Source organism: Ammospiza nelsoni, chromosome 3 (genome assembly GCF_027579445.1).
Source record: "Ammospiza nelsoni isolate bAmmNel1 chromosome 3, bAmmNel1.pri, whole genome shotgun sequence".
NCBI classification, from domain to species: domain Eukaryota; kingdom Metazoa; phylum Chordata; class Aves; order Passeriformes; family Passerellidae; genus Ammospiza; species Ammospiza nelsoni.
In genome coordinates this window covers 33633254-33654029 of record NC_080635.1, presented here as the reverse complement: position 1 = coordinate 33654029, position 20776 = coordinate 33633254, and the positions used below count along the sequence as shown (strand labels likewise).

At 39.7% G+C, this 20776-nt stretch overlaps 1 protein-coding gene across 1 annotated transcript in view; it reads right to left on the bottom strand.

Annotated features, from left to right (window-relative positions):
* Positions 1 to 204: 204 nt before the first annotated feature.
* The window catches only part of EFCAB2 (EF-hand calcium binding domain 2), a 28883-nt gene continuing 8311 nt past the window's right edge, over positions 205 to 20776 (bottom strand). Inside the window, exons 2-6 of the mRNA XM_059468987.1 lie at positions 11186 to 11270; positions 7463 to 7534; positions 1766 to 1808; positions 1593 to 1659; positions 205 to 599 (exon numbers count right to left, since the gene is read on the bottom strand). Of these exons, the coding sequence (XP_059324970.1) occupies positions 463 to 599; positions 1593 to 1659; positions 1766 to 1808; positions 7463 to 7534; positions 11186 to 11270 (404 nt within the window). The 3' untranslated portion in view covers positions 205 to 462. The remainder of the gene's footprint in view (positions 600 to 1592; positions 1660 to 1765; positions 1809 to 7462; positions 7535 to 11185; positions 11271 to 20776) is intronic.

Genomic DNA, 20776 nt, shown 5'->3' with positions numbered 1-20776 from the left:
AGTTTATTTGATCTATTATATTATTTCAAAAGGCGTAACCTACCTGGTTCCTTATTAAACACAATAAAGGACTACAGTTAAATATAAAAGCTTCATCTTACTAGTATTAGTCACCTTAACACATTCACTTACCTGCTTATTACATTTTCATGGGTCTCATTTTCTCTTAGTTTTTCAAAAGCAATCATAAAGTTATTTCTTGACTTCATTATTTTTCCTGCTATTTTCCAACAAAATTCCATTATTTCTTGTCCAGACCTTACACAGTATTTCTGCCAAGAGCTCTTTTTCCAGGTGTGAATATATTTTTATTGTATATACACACACACAGAACCCAAGGAAACGTAACTACACAGATTTCATTTTAATTATAAGCACCAAGTCACAAGCTGAGGTTTGTTATACTTTAAAATACAAATTTCAACTATCTGTCAAGCCATGGTGCTGTTACCAAAAGGCATCTCAGCCATTGAAAGGGAAGGTCTTGGTTTCATCTACTACCAGCTTTACACGGTAATCTCTGTAGTGAAGGATGTCTGTTTCTGGATCTAAAGCAACAGCAAGCATGTCCTCCATTTCCTCCTGAGTAAAGGGCTCACCTGAAAGACAGCACAAAATAACATTTTATCTTGGTAAGTATCCTTTCAAGGCAAATTTCACTGCCTTTCACTTGAAAGGATCTCCTTTTGATTCTCACACAGAGGAGAAAAGGAACAAAACTAGGTATCTTATTCCTTCCCTTTTGCCAAAATAAGTCCTACACACCAAGTGAGCCAGTCTAAAAGGAAGGAGACAGAGGATCTGGATCTATCTGATCTTCTAGTTCACAGACACCAAAACAGCCTGTTCCTCTCTGCCATGGATTTTGAAACAACTATTTTTGTTCATTTTTCTCCTGTGTACATTAGAATTATTATCTCTCATTTGGCTATCCTTGCACTTGTATTCAAATCATGAAAGAATTCTGGTTTTTCTCTTCAAAGCTGTTGATGGCCTACTTCATCCCTCAGAGAACCAGGTTACCATCTGATGCTAGGTCTTGCACAAAACCTGCACACCCTTTTGAACATGAGGCAGGTGGGCATGAGTCAGCCACACAAGAAAAGCAGGCTCTTCAGGAGATATTGAGGATTACAGAATGTACAACTTAAATCTTGTCTTTGAATCTCTTTGTTTGCATGCGGCTCTAGAAGTAAGATCAAGATAACGTAAGAATGAATGAGCACTGAAACCACTGAAACATCCGGAAATCTAAGCTGCAATTTTACAGGACAGCAAAAGAGTCACATACTTAGTGAGCACAGAGGTGTGCACAGAATCACAAAATATCCAGACATGACTGAATTACAAATAAGAATACGAATAAAAATCTCTATTTTATAATGTCTGCAAGCAGGCAGATAAATGCTCTTTCCCTGCATCACTGACCAGTGAAATGTCCTAGTCTGCAGCCACTCATCACAGCCACAGCACTGTTTGAAGACAATGTATCTACTCCTGCAGGTTTTGGCCTGCTGGGTAAGGACCTGAAGGTGCCATATACATATGTAATGTTTTTTACTTAAATACTGATATTACACAAGTCATGTTACCTCCTTGAGTCAAATGTTTGACCAGGTCATCTTTGGTAATATATCCACACTTATTCTCATCCAAAGCCTTTAAAGAAAAAGAATAAATCTTGTAGTTTTAAGCTTATTGTATCAAAAAGCAGCAACTTCTTCTACCAGCAATTAGGTACTTGAGTATTTACAGATATACAGACCTCAAATGCATGTAGAATAACATCTTCTGGAATAGGTTGGAATCTGAAACCACAGAATCAGAAAAGTTACTGTTTGCCAGTGTTCTGAAAAAACTAAATATGAGTACCAAGGGAAAGGAAGGCTTATATTCATGAGAATTTACTAAGTTTTGTCTACCAAACATTTAACTGCAGCCTGACCTTTTGGAACTGTCCATATATTTAACTCTTACATCTTTTGTTGTACTACTGTTTAATTTCCTTGTGCTCAGGAGCCAGATGAATGTCTTCTGCATGTCTGGGCTGGTTTGGTGGGTTAGTAGGAATCAGCAAGAGATGAATCATTCCACAAAGCCAATGCACTGAACAGAAATGGACAAACCAAGAAAACAAAGTTTTGTCCAGGTAGGCTGGTAGCTAGGCAACAGATCACCTAGTGGGACTTGGGCAGCCTAATGAGCTGATGATGAGCAAAGGAGGCTGGTAGCTATAAAAGGTCTGTCACTAACAATTTCAGAGAGAGGGGAGAACTGAGCACGTTTGTGCATGCATATGCATGCTTGATTTCAGAGCAGGAAAGCAAGCTCAGTGCAGCAATGGAGAATTTCCATATCCCAGCAGGCTCCCACCAAACTCCCAGAATACTAAAGAGAAGCAGCTGAATCCAGGGAGGTTCCAGCTGCTTGACTGTTTTGTCCAGACCCGCCTCAGTCTTTCACTACCTAAAAATCAAATGTCCTAAGAAGAAACCTTGGATTTTATGATCCAAATCTCATGTACCCTTGCTTAAGTGAACTATGGACACAGTGCCCCAAAAGATGAAGTGGGTCTTGACAAGCCTGCACTAGCCTGGGGAAAGAGTGCAGGGGGTGGGTTTTTTTGTGTGTGTGAGTGTGTGTTTGAGTTTGCATGAAGGGAGTGTTGAGGAGAAGGAGGAGAGCACAGACCAGCAAGGCATCATTTTGTGAAAGGGTGAACACCAGTGCAGAGCCACAGCTACTTCATGTGTAGAACACCCTCCTACCAAAGGCCCTCTGTGTGCAAAATAACTTCTCAGGATTGGACAAGACTGAGTTTCTCAAAAGCCTTGATGACCATGTTTAAAATGAAAGACAAATTCCTTGTAAATGATCTTGCTTTAGTGCAAAATGTCGAAGTAGCACAAGTCCCTATGTATGTGCAAAGACTTCTATGCACCTTTGTGGCCACTTTTAAGTCAGCAGTCTTTTAGAGTGCTAATTGTATACATTCAGCTGTACCTTCTCAGTAACTGTAACTCATATGTTCAGAGAAAGCAATAGTTATGACCTTAATTTGCATACAAAATATTTCAGAGATACACAAAGTGTGTTGAATAGCAATTCTGATTCCAATTAGAAATACAAAAGCTACATACTATCACAATTATGATTATAAGCTGGTATGATTTATATCATCAGTACAACATAATTTAATGTAGATGAACTAATTTTGAAACAAAATCTATATAGCTAATGTAAAATGAGTTTAAATGACAATGAAGATATACACTCCTTCCAATTACATAAAATTTCTGTAGATATGCTTTTCTGAATCAACCCTGTCAATCTGGAATAAACTACAGACACATAAAATTCACTTTCCATTACCTTTTGTCAAGTAGAACTTTTGTCATCACTGGAAGAAAATGTTCCAGATGAACAAATCCACCTGGTTCTTCTACTTCTATCTAAAAATAAAACTTAAGTGTGGCAGGATATATGACTCATTAGCAAACTAACCCAAAAAACAGAATATTGGGGTGATCCCTGCATTAAAATTACAGCATTAGACTTTGAATATTTATATCAGGTCTTTAATATCATATGGCACCATAACATCTGAGTGAAAGGCTTGTGATCAAATAGAAAGAGATTCAAGGAAGAGCTAATATCCCAGGGAAATACAGATCTGCTATTAGACATTTGCAGCAACTCAATATTGCCCTCTTGTGCTTCAAAACCATTCATGCAAAGGAACCAGACACCGAGGAACTGATCTTATCTGCCACAATAACTCAGCAGAGGTTTAAACATTCAGGCTGAAGCCATACTAGTACAGTCTATCAGGATCTGGAGCATTCCCAAGCAGAGTAACATGAACACTCATTACAGCAAACCATGAGCACCTTCCCTTGGCATGATTTTGAACTGTGCCACCCAACATTTCCCCCAGCAGATCCTGGCTTGGACCTCAAGGACTTTTCCCCAGCAGGATGCTTGGTGCAGCCCCTCTGCATGAAGCATTTACCAGGGTGGGCATGAGCTGCTCTGTGCCTGCTGGCTTCAACACCCAAGGATGTTTCTGGGCATATTTAATTGGCTAGCTTGGATATAGCTCCAGTCAAATGCACCTCAATGATGGAATTTGTTGCTTTCATGTTTCATGAAAGAAAGTTAAAGTGAGTTGTGAGGGGAAGGACCAGAGAGGCAGGCAAACAGAGTCAGGACCAAAACAGCCATAAGGCAGCCTATAAAATGCTACCCAAAAAAGCAAACAAATTAGTTCCAAACCACTGGGGACTTCTAGCAGCATTCTCACTGCATTCCTATACTTCCACAGGAGATAAGCAACATGGCAAAAACCACTCTCTGTCATTGGGGTGCACCCCTTCCCTGAAAATTTTAAGTTTTGCTCCCAAAAGGAGCCCTGTTAATTGAGCTAGCCTATTCCTGTCTGTGTTGAAACTGGATGCATGCCTTGAGGTCTTACATGACAGCAGCAACACCTTGCTAGGCCCCCTGAGACACAGCTGAGATTGAAAGAAAACTCAAACAGGCACTGATTTGAAATCTAACTGAGCCAGGAAAAACTTAGTAAGGAATCTTCCTCCTGGGAGCTGGGTCAGAGCTGGGGCAGTTCCTGATACATCCAGTTGCTTAAATGGAAAGCTGCAATTGCTGCTGCATGCTCTTTTCCAGTGTTCGGGAAGGGGGTTGGGTGCTAAGAAAAGACAGCCATCACGTCTTGCTGCTTTAGAGTGGAAACTGACTTGAAAAAACACATTATCTCTTCTATTTGGTGAGCCTAGCAGAAAGGATCTTCAGCAAGAAAATGAAGATATTGCATGCTTCATTCCAACCAAATGGAAACTTTTACCATCACAGAATCACTTGTTTTGCTGCTTGCTTGATTGAAAAGATTTAACAAAATACCTGGCAAAACCTTGTCCTGGGAGGTGATCAGCAACCTCAGCTTCCTCTGATGTGGAACAAACAGCTTCCATCTCAGAGTCTCTACAGATCTAGTAGCATCTTGAACAGTTAAAATTAATCCTATTTCTAACACTTCTTACTCTTCCTCATGCTCACTCCTTTTCTACACCTCATTTCTCATTGATGATTTTCTTTTTCCGTATTTCCTCCTCTTTTCACAGTAACAGTATTTCAGACTCTGTGAGTTTCACTCGATTTCTTTCCTTTGGGCACATCCACAGCTCCCATAACAACTGTATTGTAGCACCTGTAATGTTTTATATATCTCTTCTCCCAGCCATAACATTGAGGTACTTGAAACACAAAGAAACAAAAACATCTTCCAGAGTTACCAGGCAGAGCACTGTACTGAACTCCAGACATTGTAGTAACCCTTAGGTAAGTTTCCACTATCTCTAGATTTAGCATTTAATCTTGTCTTTGTGAGCAGGCCTGGAGATATGATATTAAGTACAGAATTGAGTATAAGGCAATATAAGAAACATTATATGATAATTTATAGAGATAACATAATTATATGAATATTGGTTTTGCAGATATGAATAATGTGATGAGAGCATGTGCTAGTTTAGCAATAAGGCTAATAGGAAGATGAGATGAAAGAGACAAAAGCAGTGAGAAACAGAAATTAATCAGTTCACAATGGGCAACAATACTGGGGAAATGGCTTGGTTACAAACTGGCTAACAGACACAATTTTTACGTTATCTAGACTAAGATAAAATGGCCAATTATAGTGGCATCTTACATAAATTATGTTTGTGATTATCATAATATATGAAGGGTTCCACAAGAAGACAGCATTCTTCTGGTACTAAACCAATGCCAAAGTTTCATTTACAGGCCCCATGAAACATTACTCACTATTTATTTTCCAGCGCAGTGTTCTTTAAGGTTAACCATCACTCTGAAGGTATTCTTTCTTCTTGCAGTATTTGTGCTTGAATATTCTTACAATCAGCATTTTCATACATGTTACACTGTTGTATCTCAAGAATCTTCTACCTCATGGCTACATTGCACTGTACTTTTTATGTATTACTTATCTCACATTTTTTGAGTAATATTGAAAATTGGGGGGGGAACAAGTAAGCCAAATCTCCTCCAGAGGATGAGGCAAGCCTTAAAGTCTCCTGGTTACCCTGGACTTGAACAGGGTTGTCAAAGCATCGCCATTTCTCAAATCTGTATCTTCAGTGAGGAGTTGCACTGTTCATTTGCTGTTAAGAAAAGTCACTGTGGGACAATAAAAATATCATCTATATTAAGCACCATAATTCTCTTTCCATTTTATCTTGTTTGTCAGGGGGAGCTGGGACAATCTGGTTCTGAGAGTACAGAACCAGAGCAGACAGATTGCAGAATCATGTTAAAACAGCTTTCTCCTCTAATGGTTCTCTGCACTTCCTCACCTGAAGCAGCTGCATCATTTTCACAAGACTTAGTGCAAGATTTCTCACACTAAGTTCAGATCTACAAGAGGACAGACAAGCCTAGTGAGGGGAGACTACTACTGCAACTATCCAAATTTTTGTTGGAGCCGGAAGAAAACAGTAGGAGACATAAATTCCCAGTATCCTGACCTACACATGGAAAGGAGAAAAATCCTTACCCCACCTCTCAGCTTCAGCACTGTCCTCTCCTTAAAGCAGCATGCCCATTTGCAAAAAGAATGTGAAGTATTTTCCCACTTCTTTGTCCCATTTATTAATCACACCATGCCAAGGCATTGTTCTATTACAAGCATGACGTAAGGAGACAAAAATTAGTGTAGGAAAAGACTGTGGAGAAATGTATTTAATTTCTTTACCTTACCACTGCCTATCACTGGGAGAATGAGAGGACCACTAGGTCTTGCGATGTTTTATGTCCTGAAGCCTGATTTACAAGCTTAAGCAATCAAGTAAGAAAAGATTCTCACCTATAACTCAGAAATCTCAAGGCTGAGAAAGACCTCATGAAGGACAGAATGTTGAAAGGTCTGGCTATAAGATAGCAATAACAGGACATCGATCAAAACGCAGCAGGCTTTCCCTCTGGGTATTTTTGGAATGTGATGTATAATTTTAACACCTGCTCAAGAACTCATTTTTACTACCTAACCCTGCAACGTGTTTCCATGGCATGTCCAGAAGAGTGAGATTATTAGGATTTGGATATCTGACTGAGGTTTAGGACATTCTTTTTCATCAGTCAGTTTTTTCTCCATTTTCTGTAAATGTTCCTCCACCTTGGCACAGTGTCACAGTCCCCCTTTGGATAAAAAAGAGTCCAAGACTCCTCATTTTAACCCATCAACATTGTTACCTCATCAGCCTAAAGATTTGCTTCAGGGCAACCTACAAGACTGTCCATCTGCTGGAAACATTTCCATGACACTTCCAACATCTTGGAAAAGAGTTTAGGTTTCCCATTCAGCAAGGCAGAAGGGCCAAACTTATGTGAGTTGAAGACTGAAAAAAATACAACAGATCAGAACATTTACCTGTTCAAGCAGTTTCTGTACTTCTGCCTCAGTGGGAAGCAACCCAGTGCTCTGACAATGCAACCAATCTCCCTGAAGGAGAAGAGAAGAGAAGAGAAGAGAAGAGAAGAGAAGAGAAGAGAAGAGAAGAGAAGAGAAGAGAAGAGAAGAGAAGAGAAGAGAAGAGAAGAGAAGAGAAGAGAAGAGAAGAGAAGAGAAGAGAAGAGAAGAGAAGAGAAGAGAAGAGAAGAGAAGAGAGAGAAGAGAAGAGAAGAGAAAGAAAGAAAGAGAAAGAAAGAAAGAAAGAAAGAAAGAAAGAAAGAAAGAAAGAAAGAAAGAAAGAAAGAAAGAAAGAAAGAAAGAAAGAAAGAAAGAAAGAAAGAAAGAAAGAAAGAAAGAAAGAAAGAAAGAAAGAAAGAAAGAAAGAAAGAAAGAAAAGAAAGAAAGAAAGAAAGAAAGAAAGAAAGAAAGAAAGAAAGAAAGAAAGAAAGAAAAAGAAAAAACATCTTTGTTAATACGTCTGCAACACAAGACCGTTGACAATACAGATACCAATTCAGAGAATGCATACAGGAGTGTGCACATAAAAGCACACAAGAAAATCTATGTGGAATTTTAAAATGATGTCTCAATAAGCAATGTCTACTTTTTCAGACATAAAATATTCTGAAGCTCCTTGAAATTGTTCTTTCAATTTCCCAAAAAAAATCTTTACTATTGTGTTGCACTGTACTGTGTGCAAGTTACTTTTACATTGCTGCTCTCTAACTGTAATGCTTATTTTCAGTAAAGTCTATATAGATGTAGTTAACAAATCACTTGGAAATCTACTGAAATGCAAAGTAACAAACAAAACACATACTTCCATTAAATGCTATAAAGCTAGAAATTCTAACTGCATTAAAGAACAATTACAAAAGGTGAGGAAGAAGGCAGCCCTGCTATGTCCACGCTGTGCTCTCAGAGAGTCAAACAGAGCAACAAAGTGGCTTATCACCACTCTGTTTATGCTGTAAATATATTCACAGCTTGCATTTACTGCTGAACCTGGTGCAGCTGTTCTGCGGCTCTAAATAAAATTCTGACCAAACTAGCAATGCCTCAAAGATGAAAAAAAGTCTAAGATGAACAACGTTGCAGACTAGAAACAAAATTATTGTAAGGCTGTAATAAAGCTTTAATTATGGTATGATTAAAAACAAAATAACAGAAGCATTAATATAGTTTATGATTTACAATCCAATTCAACAACACAGAAATATAAGCACATTTGAATATCTATTCACAGTACTGGTGGTTCCCATGATCCAAACCTTTGTGGTTCTTTCCTCTTGATCAGTGGTAAATTTTTCCAATTTATGCAAAAATCAGATTTTTGGAATGATCAAAGGAGGAATGATCTTTGTAAAATCTTCTTACAACAGTAAGGTCCTGAATGCAGCACACCAAGCATATGCAAAATTATATGTGTAAGTCTATGACCTCCTCAGACAGGTCCCAAGGAGTTCCCATTCTGACTGAAAACATGTGAGAAGCACTACAACAGACAAAAGAGATAAAAAGGCTGGCTGCACAAAACTAGCTACAGAGCAAAACCCAATCCCACACATCCATGTGTTCTGAAATGAAACCATCTACTCAAATGCCCCTGCCCCTGTGGGTGTGAATGGCCAGTGGCCTCAGGGTGGTCACTCACTTAGACATAATCCTTGTCCATGCATCCTACTTCTAGTATGTATAATATTGCATTTGTTGTTCTCACTCCGGCACTCCCTCATATTTTCCAGCTACTTGTAACTATTCCCTGCCTCCACCAGGGCCACATCCAACACAAATCCTGCCTCCTTGTTGTCCCACACTATTTCTGCTCTCACAGACTGCCAGGGATGGGAATGCTGCCATCATCCTCCTGCCTCACTTCACTCACACCCAGCAGAACTGTGATGTGACTGAGGTAAGTCAGACCCTAGAAGAGTCTGCAAAATCTGGCACTGCTGGATGCTCAATCTGGCACTCTGCCTGCATGCCAGCACGAGGATGTTGCTTGAAGTGCTTCTGGTAGAAAAACTCAGGACCCATTTGGTAATAACATGGAGTTTAAAGGACCTGATAGGAAACTATTTTGCTCCAAGTCCCTTCCTCTCACTTAGTTCAGCAGCTGCAGTTTCTGCTGTGTAGTTACTAGAATACAAAAATTATCATTAAAATCAAGGTTATGATCATACAAGTTTTGTAACACATATGCAATGAAAATTTTGGGTCATGGTTTTCACCTTGCATATAACACTTTCAATGACAAGATTTGCAATATCACAAAAGTCCTTGACTGAGGGACATGAAATATGCATGAAAAAATACCATCTTCCTCATGCCTAATTTCTACTAATTTGTACTAGGAGTCATGGAATACCAATGTTGGCCTGTCAAACCAGTATAATTTTTCATTCTTCATGGATATCTGATATTTCAGGCACTAATACAGCTACAATTGTGGTTAAGAATTGTGCTGTGCTGCCACCTTCTGATACAAGATTATCAGCCATTAATAATCCCATTTGTGATACAGCCCTGCAATATGAACCTGGAAATTATTAGACAATAAGTTTTTGTTCATTGTCTGTATCTGTACTACAAAAAATTGATGCAAAATTGTGCATTTATTACATTAAATAGACTTTTGGACGTCCCCTGTCTGAATGAATACATTTTTAAAGAGTCTACTTGTATAATTTAATTGTTGTAACATGCTCCCAAGCTGTATATCCATGTATAACGGAGTGAGAAGTGGAGAAAGTTCTAGAGCTGTTTAGCCAAGACTGCAGATGTACCTGGCAAACAAACAAGCAGTGAGCATGCCATGGCGCAGGGAGGGCTGGGGGTGGAACTGGTGGGGCTCTGCCCCGGGCTGGGCAGCCAGGGCAATCGTACAGCCCAGCCAGGAGGAGGCACCAGGGGGCACCGGGACAGCCCCGGGCACCAGGCTCTTCCCTGGGCACGGACCAGGAGATTTGAGAGACCACTCTCCCTACAGAGCCCTATACACAAGGGAACAGCAACTCTACTGAGGGTGGAGACATATCCTGATATTCTCCCCACCGGGTACAGCTGAAAAACCACTACTTCTATGAAATACCTGCAATTTCTTAAATTTAGAGTCATTAGTAAGCATGCGTTGCTACAACCATCACATAAATATTTTGCATTTCCCTTTCCTCTCTGTAATGTAGAAAAGCTGTTTGGAACATTTAAATATGTTTCTCAATTTGTCTTCATACAGAATGTCTAATGACAACAATTTCACCAGTTCCCACTGAGAAATGCTCCATTGTAGCATTTCTACTCAATAACTGATTCATAATTAAAAGGATATTCTTTTGAAAATAATAATTGTAAATATGAAAAACTACTCCAGTAAACTTTCATGACAACAGCTTATAACCTCAGAACCTGCTCCCTGAGACATAAACATGTGGTTTGTGCATTTTATAACAAAAGTTATACAAATATGAGTGTTTATATTAAAATTAAGTTCAAGTAGCGCTGTCAAATATTCAAACTTTTAAAATATCAGAATTAAAAACATCCAGGAATTTTTAGGCATCCATCCACCCACTACAAACATACTTGTCCAAACAGGGCCAAAAGAACTGTTTCTATTACATTTTCTGGTAAAGCAGATGCCAGTTTAGGAGCTGTTTATCTCTATTGAGACTCTGTAATATATTTGTGAATATATGTACAAACCTGACATCCACAGTTTTATTGGATTCACGGTCAAACACCTCAAAAGTTTCTGTAATCTTTTTCTGAATTTCAGCTACTAGGGCATCTGCAAAAAGAAGCATAAGAAAAAGAATGATTCACTGAGCTGTTACAACTAATATATTTCCAATTTGAGACTTATGACAGCAGAAACACCAAAACTGATAAAGAGCAGACAGGAAAGGTACTTTGAAAAAGCAGAAGTTAAGAAAAACCTCCACTCTAAATGCAGGATGTGTCATTTATATTAGTAATATTGCCTTGCTGTGGCTCTGCAGCTACATCAAGTCTGCAGGCAATGGTTTGCCTCAGCTGCAGGAACACACAGCTCAGGTGTGCACCCTGCCCAGAGTGTGCCACAGCTCACTCTGGACCACAAGCCTGAGCCCTTCCTGGCTGCCACTGGGCCAGAGGAAGGAGCAAAGCAAACATTGGCCCATGCTTGCCCTGAGATGGGGCTGAGTCACTTCATCCAGGCTCCTGCATTCAGGAAAACATAAGTGCTCTCATGTCCGCTCAGTCAGTCATAATGTATGAAAAGCTGAGAACCAGGGATAAGGAGATAAGATGTATAAGGTCTGTGCACAGTGAATATGGCTCATGGTAAATAATTCATAGCAAGAGTTTGGAAAGGGAGGACAATCTCAGCGAAGGAGAAGGAGTAATTTGCTGCATTTGCTTTTTATATTTCTATCTCAAAGAATGGGGAAAGCAGAACCACAAGTTATCACAGATATATCTCACATAAGCCAGAAATTGCATTCTTGGGGCAAGCTAAGAACCAGGAAATAAGTTCTGAAGAAAAAAATATAAGGAGGAGAATGGGTCTATCTCAAAAGGAAATCTCCCTGGCAAGAAAGCCAGGGTAAAAAAATAGTGAACCTGTAGTCCATTTATTAGTTTGACTCCAAATGGCAGAATATAGGAAGCAAAGTGACATGAAGTTGACTTCTTGGTCCCTGAGGCTAAATACATCCCCAAACTCTGTTTTGCAAACCAGCTCCCAGAAGGCAGCATTTCTTAAGCTAGCCCCCAAGCCTCCACAGATATTCCAGAGGGAAAACCTGAATGACAGCCAAATTGAGATTGGTATGAGGGACACTTGTTTTCTCATTTTCATACTTGTCTTCCGTATTTTCAATAGAATAAGTAAAACAAAGCTCTCCTCTAGTAGACAATACATTTCCTTCTTTAGCTGATGTGGTGTTAAGTGCTGTTGAGCAGCTCAGGCCAACATTAAGCCACCAGATCTGTTTTCTACAGGCATAACAATTTATACCTAGTTTTCGACAATGCCAATAGTTTGGGAACCCCTGGGGCTGTAGTGTGCCTTCATTTTTTTCATTTGCTTTCTTGCCCTCATGACAGAAATATCATTTTGCTGACAAAGGGTATCAGAACTGAACATAGCTGAATGATACACTGGCTTTGTGATCTCCCTCTCTTTATCTTGACCCATGAGTTTTTTCATTGTGTATTTTCCTCCTGTGCAGTTGAGGAGGGCAGAGAGAGGCTGCACAGGGTGCCTGGCAGCTGGCCAAGGTCAGCCCATTGCAGGCTACGAGCACTTCAATACAGCAGTGGATTGACCCAGATAAAAGGAACCTCTTCTGCAAATAGAAGAGAGGTGCATCCCTTCATAGAGCTACAGCTGCCTGCTGCTTTCCATCTGTACTTGGTACTGAAGTCCCCAGAGGATACACAAAGAGAAGACAATTAGGAACATATCCCATATTCCTCTCCCTGACATTATGCCCCTGGTGGAAGCATGGGCAGGTATGGGTGTGATGGATTGGAGACTGGAGCTCACTGAGGATGAGGAGCCCCATGCAGTCCCCAGGCACAGGACAAACTGTATTCTTTTCACAGCCTGACAATAATGCCTACCTCTTCTCTGCCTATGTGCCAGTAAAATCCACATTTAATTACTAAAAAAAAAACAAACCCCATAGTTAAATCTAAGTGGACCTGATTCCTTGTGGAAAAGTCCTTAAAGACTCTCAAAGTACTAAATTTGATGGGGTTTTGTTCACTGGTTATTTCAAAGAGTCTTGCATCATGTCTCCCACGTAGACTCGGATTTAGTTCTTGACATCAGGCACTTCAATTGTACACTACAACTTGCAATAGAGAAACATTGAAGGAATATTTATAGCTGTATATTCTTGGCATGATGTATGAGGCTTCCATAGCAATAAAAATTAGCCAAGAGAAGGCAGGGAGAGATTTTAAGTGCGGGTACTCTGTAGGCATCCAGCCTTTGCAAGCTCTTTTCCATAAAGACAGTACACTTTAATCTTACCTTCTCAAGAGGCCTGATAAAGAAAAGTCCTGAAATGAGATGAACACGATTTAACCTAGGTACCAGATAACCTATATCTCTTCCAAGAACTGAGAGGAAGTTGTGACTAAGAGCCATATCCCTGGAAGATACTGTTGTCCTCTCAAAGACACTCTGTGAGATGAGTAAACACGTAATAAGCTATTGGCTAAATTTGTTGTCTTCCCTCCAGGAATGAAAGCCAAAGATGTTCAACATAATTCAGGCTGGTAAAGCTGTTTATCTGAAAAATTCTACAATTCACTCTAAACCCACTCTAAACCTCTCTTTGTGAGGGAAAAGTACACAGATTCCAGCTCTAGGACAAGAAATGGGTAAAGTTTTGAAATTATTTATTCAAGAGGGGCATCAAGAGATCGGACACACAGTTAACTCACTGGATGTGGTGCTTTAATGTACTGAAATCATTCTGTACAAGGAGACTCTCCACCATGGATAAATCAATGAAAGTTTCATGGACAATGTTCTAGCAGTTTTTCAGAACAAAAATACCTACATTCTGACAGAAAAAGATTTCACTCACTTATTCTACTAACTAGAAAAACAATATGCAGTGTCAATGATGGAATTATCTCACTTCCTGTAATGGCTTAAATAAATAAACATTGAAATATAGCATGCCAAAAAGGATTCCAACAGCTACATCTATTTATTCCCTCAAAGAAATCCTGCAGGTATGAAGTATTATTTCCATTTTTATGCTCTTAAAATGCTTGAGATACTTATCAATGTTGTCCCATCCTAATTTATTTTCCTACCACATATGCAATAAGAAGAAAAAATGTCTTAAAATCTATTTCTCAGATACATTAACTGAAAATGCATTCACTATCAAGTTTTCTTTCGTATACCATCCTTTGCTGCTTTCCCATTTTGTTTAGTGTGAACTAGATAAACCTCTCGATACTGCCAGTTAAGTAAGACTGACAGAGAGCTGGGACTCCCAAGTCAATTCTGATGGTTCTTGCAGAATGAATTGTCCCTCTTCAGCTTGTCCAGACTGTTCTCCAGCACTCTGAGGCCCATTTGAAGCCAGCTCTTAAGCAGAATACCTGCTTCAGTTGTGACATTTCTTCTCCAAAAACCACACTTTCAGCCTTTGTAGGAAACAGAAACCACTTAGCTAGATAGGGCTCTGCCAGACTCTTGAGTAATGAGAATTTTAAAAAGGGATTTCTAGTTGATACAATTTGCTAGATTCTACCATTCACTTAATGTATTAGCTTGCTTTCTTTCCCTCCTAGAGGCCAGTTGCTCTGATGGTTCAGAAAGCCAACCCTTTCTTTCACTAAAGAGAAAAAATGAGCTATCATAAGAGATAGTCCAGCATTAAACATCTACTAAAATGCTAAGGAGCAGCATGTGTCTATTGCATAGTCCCAATGCATCCTGATGAACTATTTACACTATGAAATACTTTTAAACTCTTTTTATGATACTTAGAAGAGTAAAATTAAGGCTTGATTTGTAGAAGTACTGGTGGACTTGATTTTATTACTTCATGTTACTACACACACCTGGAACATTAGTCTTTACAAACATGAATTTAGGTGTGTTTTAATAAATATTGTCAATTTTATATTTAAGCTCCCATATGCATGTGGATATCTTATCAATTATTAATTACTCCATCCTCTTTCCATAGTACTATGCTGTGGCTACAGGCAGGTGTGAGGAAACCCCTGAGGTCTCTGCCAACAGGAACCCTGTCTCATGTGGGCCTGCCTTGTGGAACTTGTCAGTCTGAAGGGACAAGGGACACAACCAGGCAACCCCAACTCAGTGACAGTTTCAGAGTCATTTACATGTTGTTATTCCAGTGCTATTTAAAGTGCTGTTATCAACAGCTCTTTGGTAGATTTCCCTATTCAGTAACTAGGGCTTATCAGCTGAAAGTACAGAATCTTATCAGCGGCTTTATACCCCAGCACCATTCCTTCTCTTTTCCACTAGCCATTATTTCAACCAAAAAAGTAGACAGCAACCTTGGTCCTGTCAGCTGAACTGAGAAAGAGATACAAAGACTGCCCATGAAGAAAAAGGAACATTTGAAGAAAGTAATGGAGAGGATGTGATTGTGCAGGCAGCCACATGAAAAAAATGCGCACCTTTAAATCCACTGCAATCAGCACTCAACTTCTGTCAGCATTCTATTTCTGCTCACAGATACAACTTATTGTTTTTAACCACTCTCTTTACTCTACTCCAACACTTCCATAAGACTCCTATGACCACTCTTGGCATGCTTTTAGGATGAAGAGAGGAACTAAAAACCAAAACAGATTTGCCTTTGATGTTTGCAGACACTGTTTCACATGATCTCTCCCAGAATCCTTCCCAAAACCACAAATGGAAATAGGGGCATAAGAATTGGGGGGAGGGTGGGGGGCAGGGGGGGAGGGAGGGATGGTGGGAACAAAACCAAAAACAAACAAACAAACACATCCAAAACTAACAGTAGTTCTAATGAGAAGAAAGGTACCATGTATGTTTGCTCAAATATAAAGAATAAAATCAGCAAGAGACTTAAGAGACTTCACAATGCAAACTCTGGGAGGTTATCAATGAGCTCTTATGAGATCTAATCAGGCTTTTAACCAAGTTCTAACTGGACCATCACCTCGGTCAAGATACTCAAAAGCTGTCACAATACTCAACATCACCTGTACAGGTGAATTCTCAAACACTCTCAAATAAGCTCATCAGTTTTATCAAGGCATTGTGTCTCCGGAATAAAAAGGGAAAGCCAGTGGTCTCATAACATGAATTATTATTGATAATACCATCATTCTGCCACAAACATTTGGGTTGAATTCATGGGAAGTGTGGGGAGCTTGGCTGACATAAAAATAACTCAGAAATCTTGACCCACCTCAAAGAAGAAAACCTTAATCATTTAACTAATCCTATTTTAAGGAAATCACTGAGGAGCAGGACCATGGAGAAAACCATCCTAAGGCCACTTGAATCTGACTTATTGGCAAGATCCTTCTGGTGTGTGAAAGGAAAAGGCATGCATTAAGTTTTTGCCTACTGACCTTCTCAATTCCTTCTCAGAGGAAGCTAAATGTACAGTCAGCCTAATATGCTGAACCAGCAATTGTATGCCATGCTCTAAAAATATCAAGGTAAGAGAAATATTGTCTTCTCTACTCTGTACCTGCAGTAGCATGTATGATTTTAATATATTAGGTATCAGAAAAGAAAGGAACAATAGGATTAAGCTGCAAGCTTGCAGAATACACAATGTTGTTTCATTGTGTCTTGTGATACATAATTAAGAAATGTTATCATTGAAGAGTCTGCATTCTAGTAAGACAAATCAAGAAGATTTTGAGGAAAAACAAGAGGTTTATGGAGCTTGATTCCTCCAAAGAAAGGGTAAACCAATTCCTGAACGGCAATCTAAAGAAAACAGATTGATGCAAAGTATTGATGACACCAATGGGAAATGTGTCACCTGAGTTTAGACATTCAGATTATGTGAAGAGATAATATACACAGCTTTGTGAAATTTCATAAACATCAGTTCCCAAGAATTGACCAAGCTGGTGTCTTCACTGCCTGTATCACCTACTCCAGCTTGGGGATGCAAGCTATGGCCTGCAGACTCAGGACAGGGAAATTCCTTTTCTCCTACACAAGAAGCGTCCCATGTTATCACAGATTATACTCAGGCAATCTGAATTTTAGTCTGTGTGAAAAAAAAAAAGGCTTAAGTGGTTTACACGGAGGTCACTTTGAAGCATTCCTAAAAGTGCAAAGGAGCAGAAATGAAACCTCAAGAACAGCAAAAGCTTTTTCTTTCATGTTTTTCAAAACTGTTGAGAACTAGCCAGGTCATTTCTCCCCATTGCTTATGTTTGTCACAGCATACAGCATGAGGTACCCAGATGAGAAGCAAAGACCATCACCAGCGTGAATCAACAAAACCAAAATCCCACACCCATCATTGTGAATGCAAGCAACCTTGGATGGAGAGCATCACCTCACGCTGTTGTCACACCTCTTCCCCTAATGGCAGAACAAGTGAGAGCTGAAGTTACCTGCTTGTTTCCACCACAGTAACTGCCTTATGGAAAACTAACAGAGAAAAACAATAAAGGGACTACATTTAAAAATTGATAGAACAGAGCCTTCAGAATGGAGCAGTCAGAATGATCTTTGCACAGCCCCATGGCAACTAGTGTGAACTACAATAAAAAAAAACCTCCAACAGCAAATAGACTTTCAAAAAAATCAGGTAAATTATTTGATGTCTGATATTAAAATACAGGCTGTCAGTTTGATGAAGGCTGTGGAAAAAGTTAACTGCAAAAGCTACTTCGTATTCTGAGAGAAAATATTAAACACAATTTTTCCTTTCATAAGATAATTTTTCCTTTACATAAGATAATTGTAACGTGGGCAAAACAGTGATGTAAAAAGAAAGCACTATTTGACTCCAGTTTTGGCTACAAAAATGAAATTATTTTATAGAATTCTGATAGCAATAAAAAAAATAAGAGTTCAGATCAAGTTCAATGGAAATATCTTTACTTCCTTTAGAAGTATACAAATTCATTAAAGCATTACAAAGCAGCTGCGCATTTCAACCTTGACATTTAAAAATTTAATAATCTATCAATTTGTAAAATATATCTAGTTTGTGTTAGTCAGCTGGCAGCCACTACTGAAGTTACAAGTTGCTAGTCAGTAACTTTTTTACCTAATGAAACAAGATATCCTGTGTATTACCCTGGGTTTTCACTGTTCAGTAGATAGCATTTTAAATGCCACAGCATTCTAATCTACCACAGATTCAGATGTTTCAATACAAGTGGGAACCAAAACGAACAAAATTAATGGGTAAATTAACAACTCATTCAACTGCTGAGAAACAAAGTGTAGAAACTATTGCTGCCTTGATAAGCAGTCAAGCTTCTACTTGCTCAAAAAATTCTTAAACTACTTGACACTGTAATATAGAACAAAAGACGACATGAAGAATGCCACATCAAGCACGGAAAGAAGCCATAAGTCAGCATCTTCCATCACCTAGAATTTCTAAAGGTGTTTAAACTCATAGTTCACACTACCCCTGAACACAGATCATACTAAAATGTCACTGATTGGAAAGGGAATATCCACCATTGACAAAGTTCTTGTCTCAGTTATCTCTCCCCAAAGGTGCTGGAGTCATGGACAATTCTGTTACTGCTCTCCCTTCTGAATCAGACATGACTGTTCATCAGCAGGAAAAATATTTCCCTCCCTCATGGTACACGTTCCTATTAGTTATCAAGCCCGCTTTAATGATGTCACTTCTGGCTGCTCCTGCAAGATGCCATTATTTTCCCTGGTCTGTGCTGGGCAGACTGGGCCCATTGCAGTTCACAGAGATCACTTTGCAGCCTTAGCCCTTGATCATTGATACCTGTCTGCCCTGAGTCATTATGATATAACACCTTCAACAGCTGCTCCATTAAACTTGACTCCCACGTCCTGACCAGGATCCTGTTTGTTTCCTCTGTCCTCAGTCTGCATTTCTCAATTCTGTGTTTCTTGAAACCAGGAGATGCAGATGGCAAAGTATGTCAGCATGAAGCCCCAGTGGTACTACAACCACTGCCTGGGCTTTCTACAGGTAATGCAATTGCCTATGAGAATAGAAAAGGGCAAAATATGAGGGATACCCTTGCTAGCTCTGCAAATTCCTCAAGAGAGGCTTGCTCCAAAACAAAATTGTCTGTATATTGGAGAGGACCAAAAAAACATAATTTTCTGTATCTTTGGCTCTCTTCATGTGCCTGCCCTACAGGCAATGGGAAGAAAATCCTTTCTTCCTGCTGCTCAAAGAGTTCCTGAGCACCTTCGTTGGTGAGGGCAAGCTCAATCTACACAGTCCTGGGAACTACACTACTGGGAAAAATCATTCCCCTGTAGGCAGCTAGTCTGAGTGATGCACCACAGGTATATATCAATCCATGCACCAATTCATGTATCCCAGGAAAAGCTCAGCAAAATATGCCCTGGTGTTTCACTGTACACAATCTGTGTAGACATGCTATATCTGCATATATATCTATAGATACTGAGCCATCATTCTTCAGAAGCATCAGCAGAGAAGCCTGCAATCCTGGGACATGATCAAGGAATACTACCTGCCTGTACTGTGATGGAGTTCAATCTTCTCAAACCTGAAGTACTGAGGTTTGATGAATGAGTGATTTCTTTTCTCTTTTCTTTTCTTTTCTTTTCTTTTCTTTTCTTTTCTTTTCTTTTCTTTTCCAGGTGGGTATTCTTTGTTAAGGGTTGTTTGATTTGGTTTGGTTTGGTTTGGTTTGGTTTGGTTTGGTTTGGTTTGGTTTGGTTTGGTTGGTAGGATGATATGGAAGGCATCCCTACTTGCACTTCACAGAATGAATTTGTGATTTGATCTCCATCTGCCAAAGAGGAGAAATGGAGGTGCTGTGGCTGGCTCATTGGTATGACCATGCATTTGGGATGCAGCGTGCATCATGTTCCAGGTCAAAGCAATTCAGATGAGACAGACTTTGGTGGGGATTCCTTAGCTGCCACAAGCCCAGGCAGTGGCCCATAGCAGCACCTAGCTGAGTTGGGCTAGCCCAGGTCTTGAAAATGTGTAGGCTGGGGCCAGAACTTGGCTACAGCTCCAGATTCTCCTGCTGATTAAGTGTTCTGGACCTACCAGCATGTCCAGGGAAAAAAAATCAGGAAAGTTGGCCCATTGGCAGTTAAAACTGCAAAACATTTTGACACATTTTCTAATGAGTAATTTTTAAGCCATTCTAGAGTATTCCTTTTACATCTACAAGGAAAATGTTGCAGTGGAGGTCATCATCCACTACCTTGCTGGTGATAGTGGCCAGAAACCTTTCCACCAGAAAATGCAATGCAAGTTGGATTCCCACATATGCAGCTGCAGAGGAAGATTTTCTGCTCTTTGTTTTGACCAGCCAGGATGGCACTGGGCAGGGAGATTATTGTGATTACCTCCTTTAAGCAGCAAGGAAGTGCACAAGCAAATACTCAGCCCTTCTCCAGCTCCAATTTACTGCAATTTACTGTTGCTCTGCTCCTGCTCCATGGTGCTGCAGACCTGAGGTCCTCCTGCTATGCCCCATGGTCCCTTGCTGGGAGTACCACAGCTCGTGCCCAGTGACAAACACTTGCTGTGTCACTTCATAGCTCAGTCTTGCACCTTTCCCTGTAGCTACAGCTTAAAGACT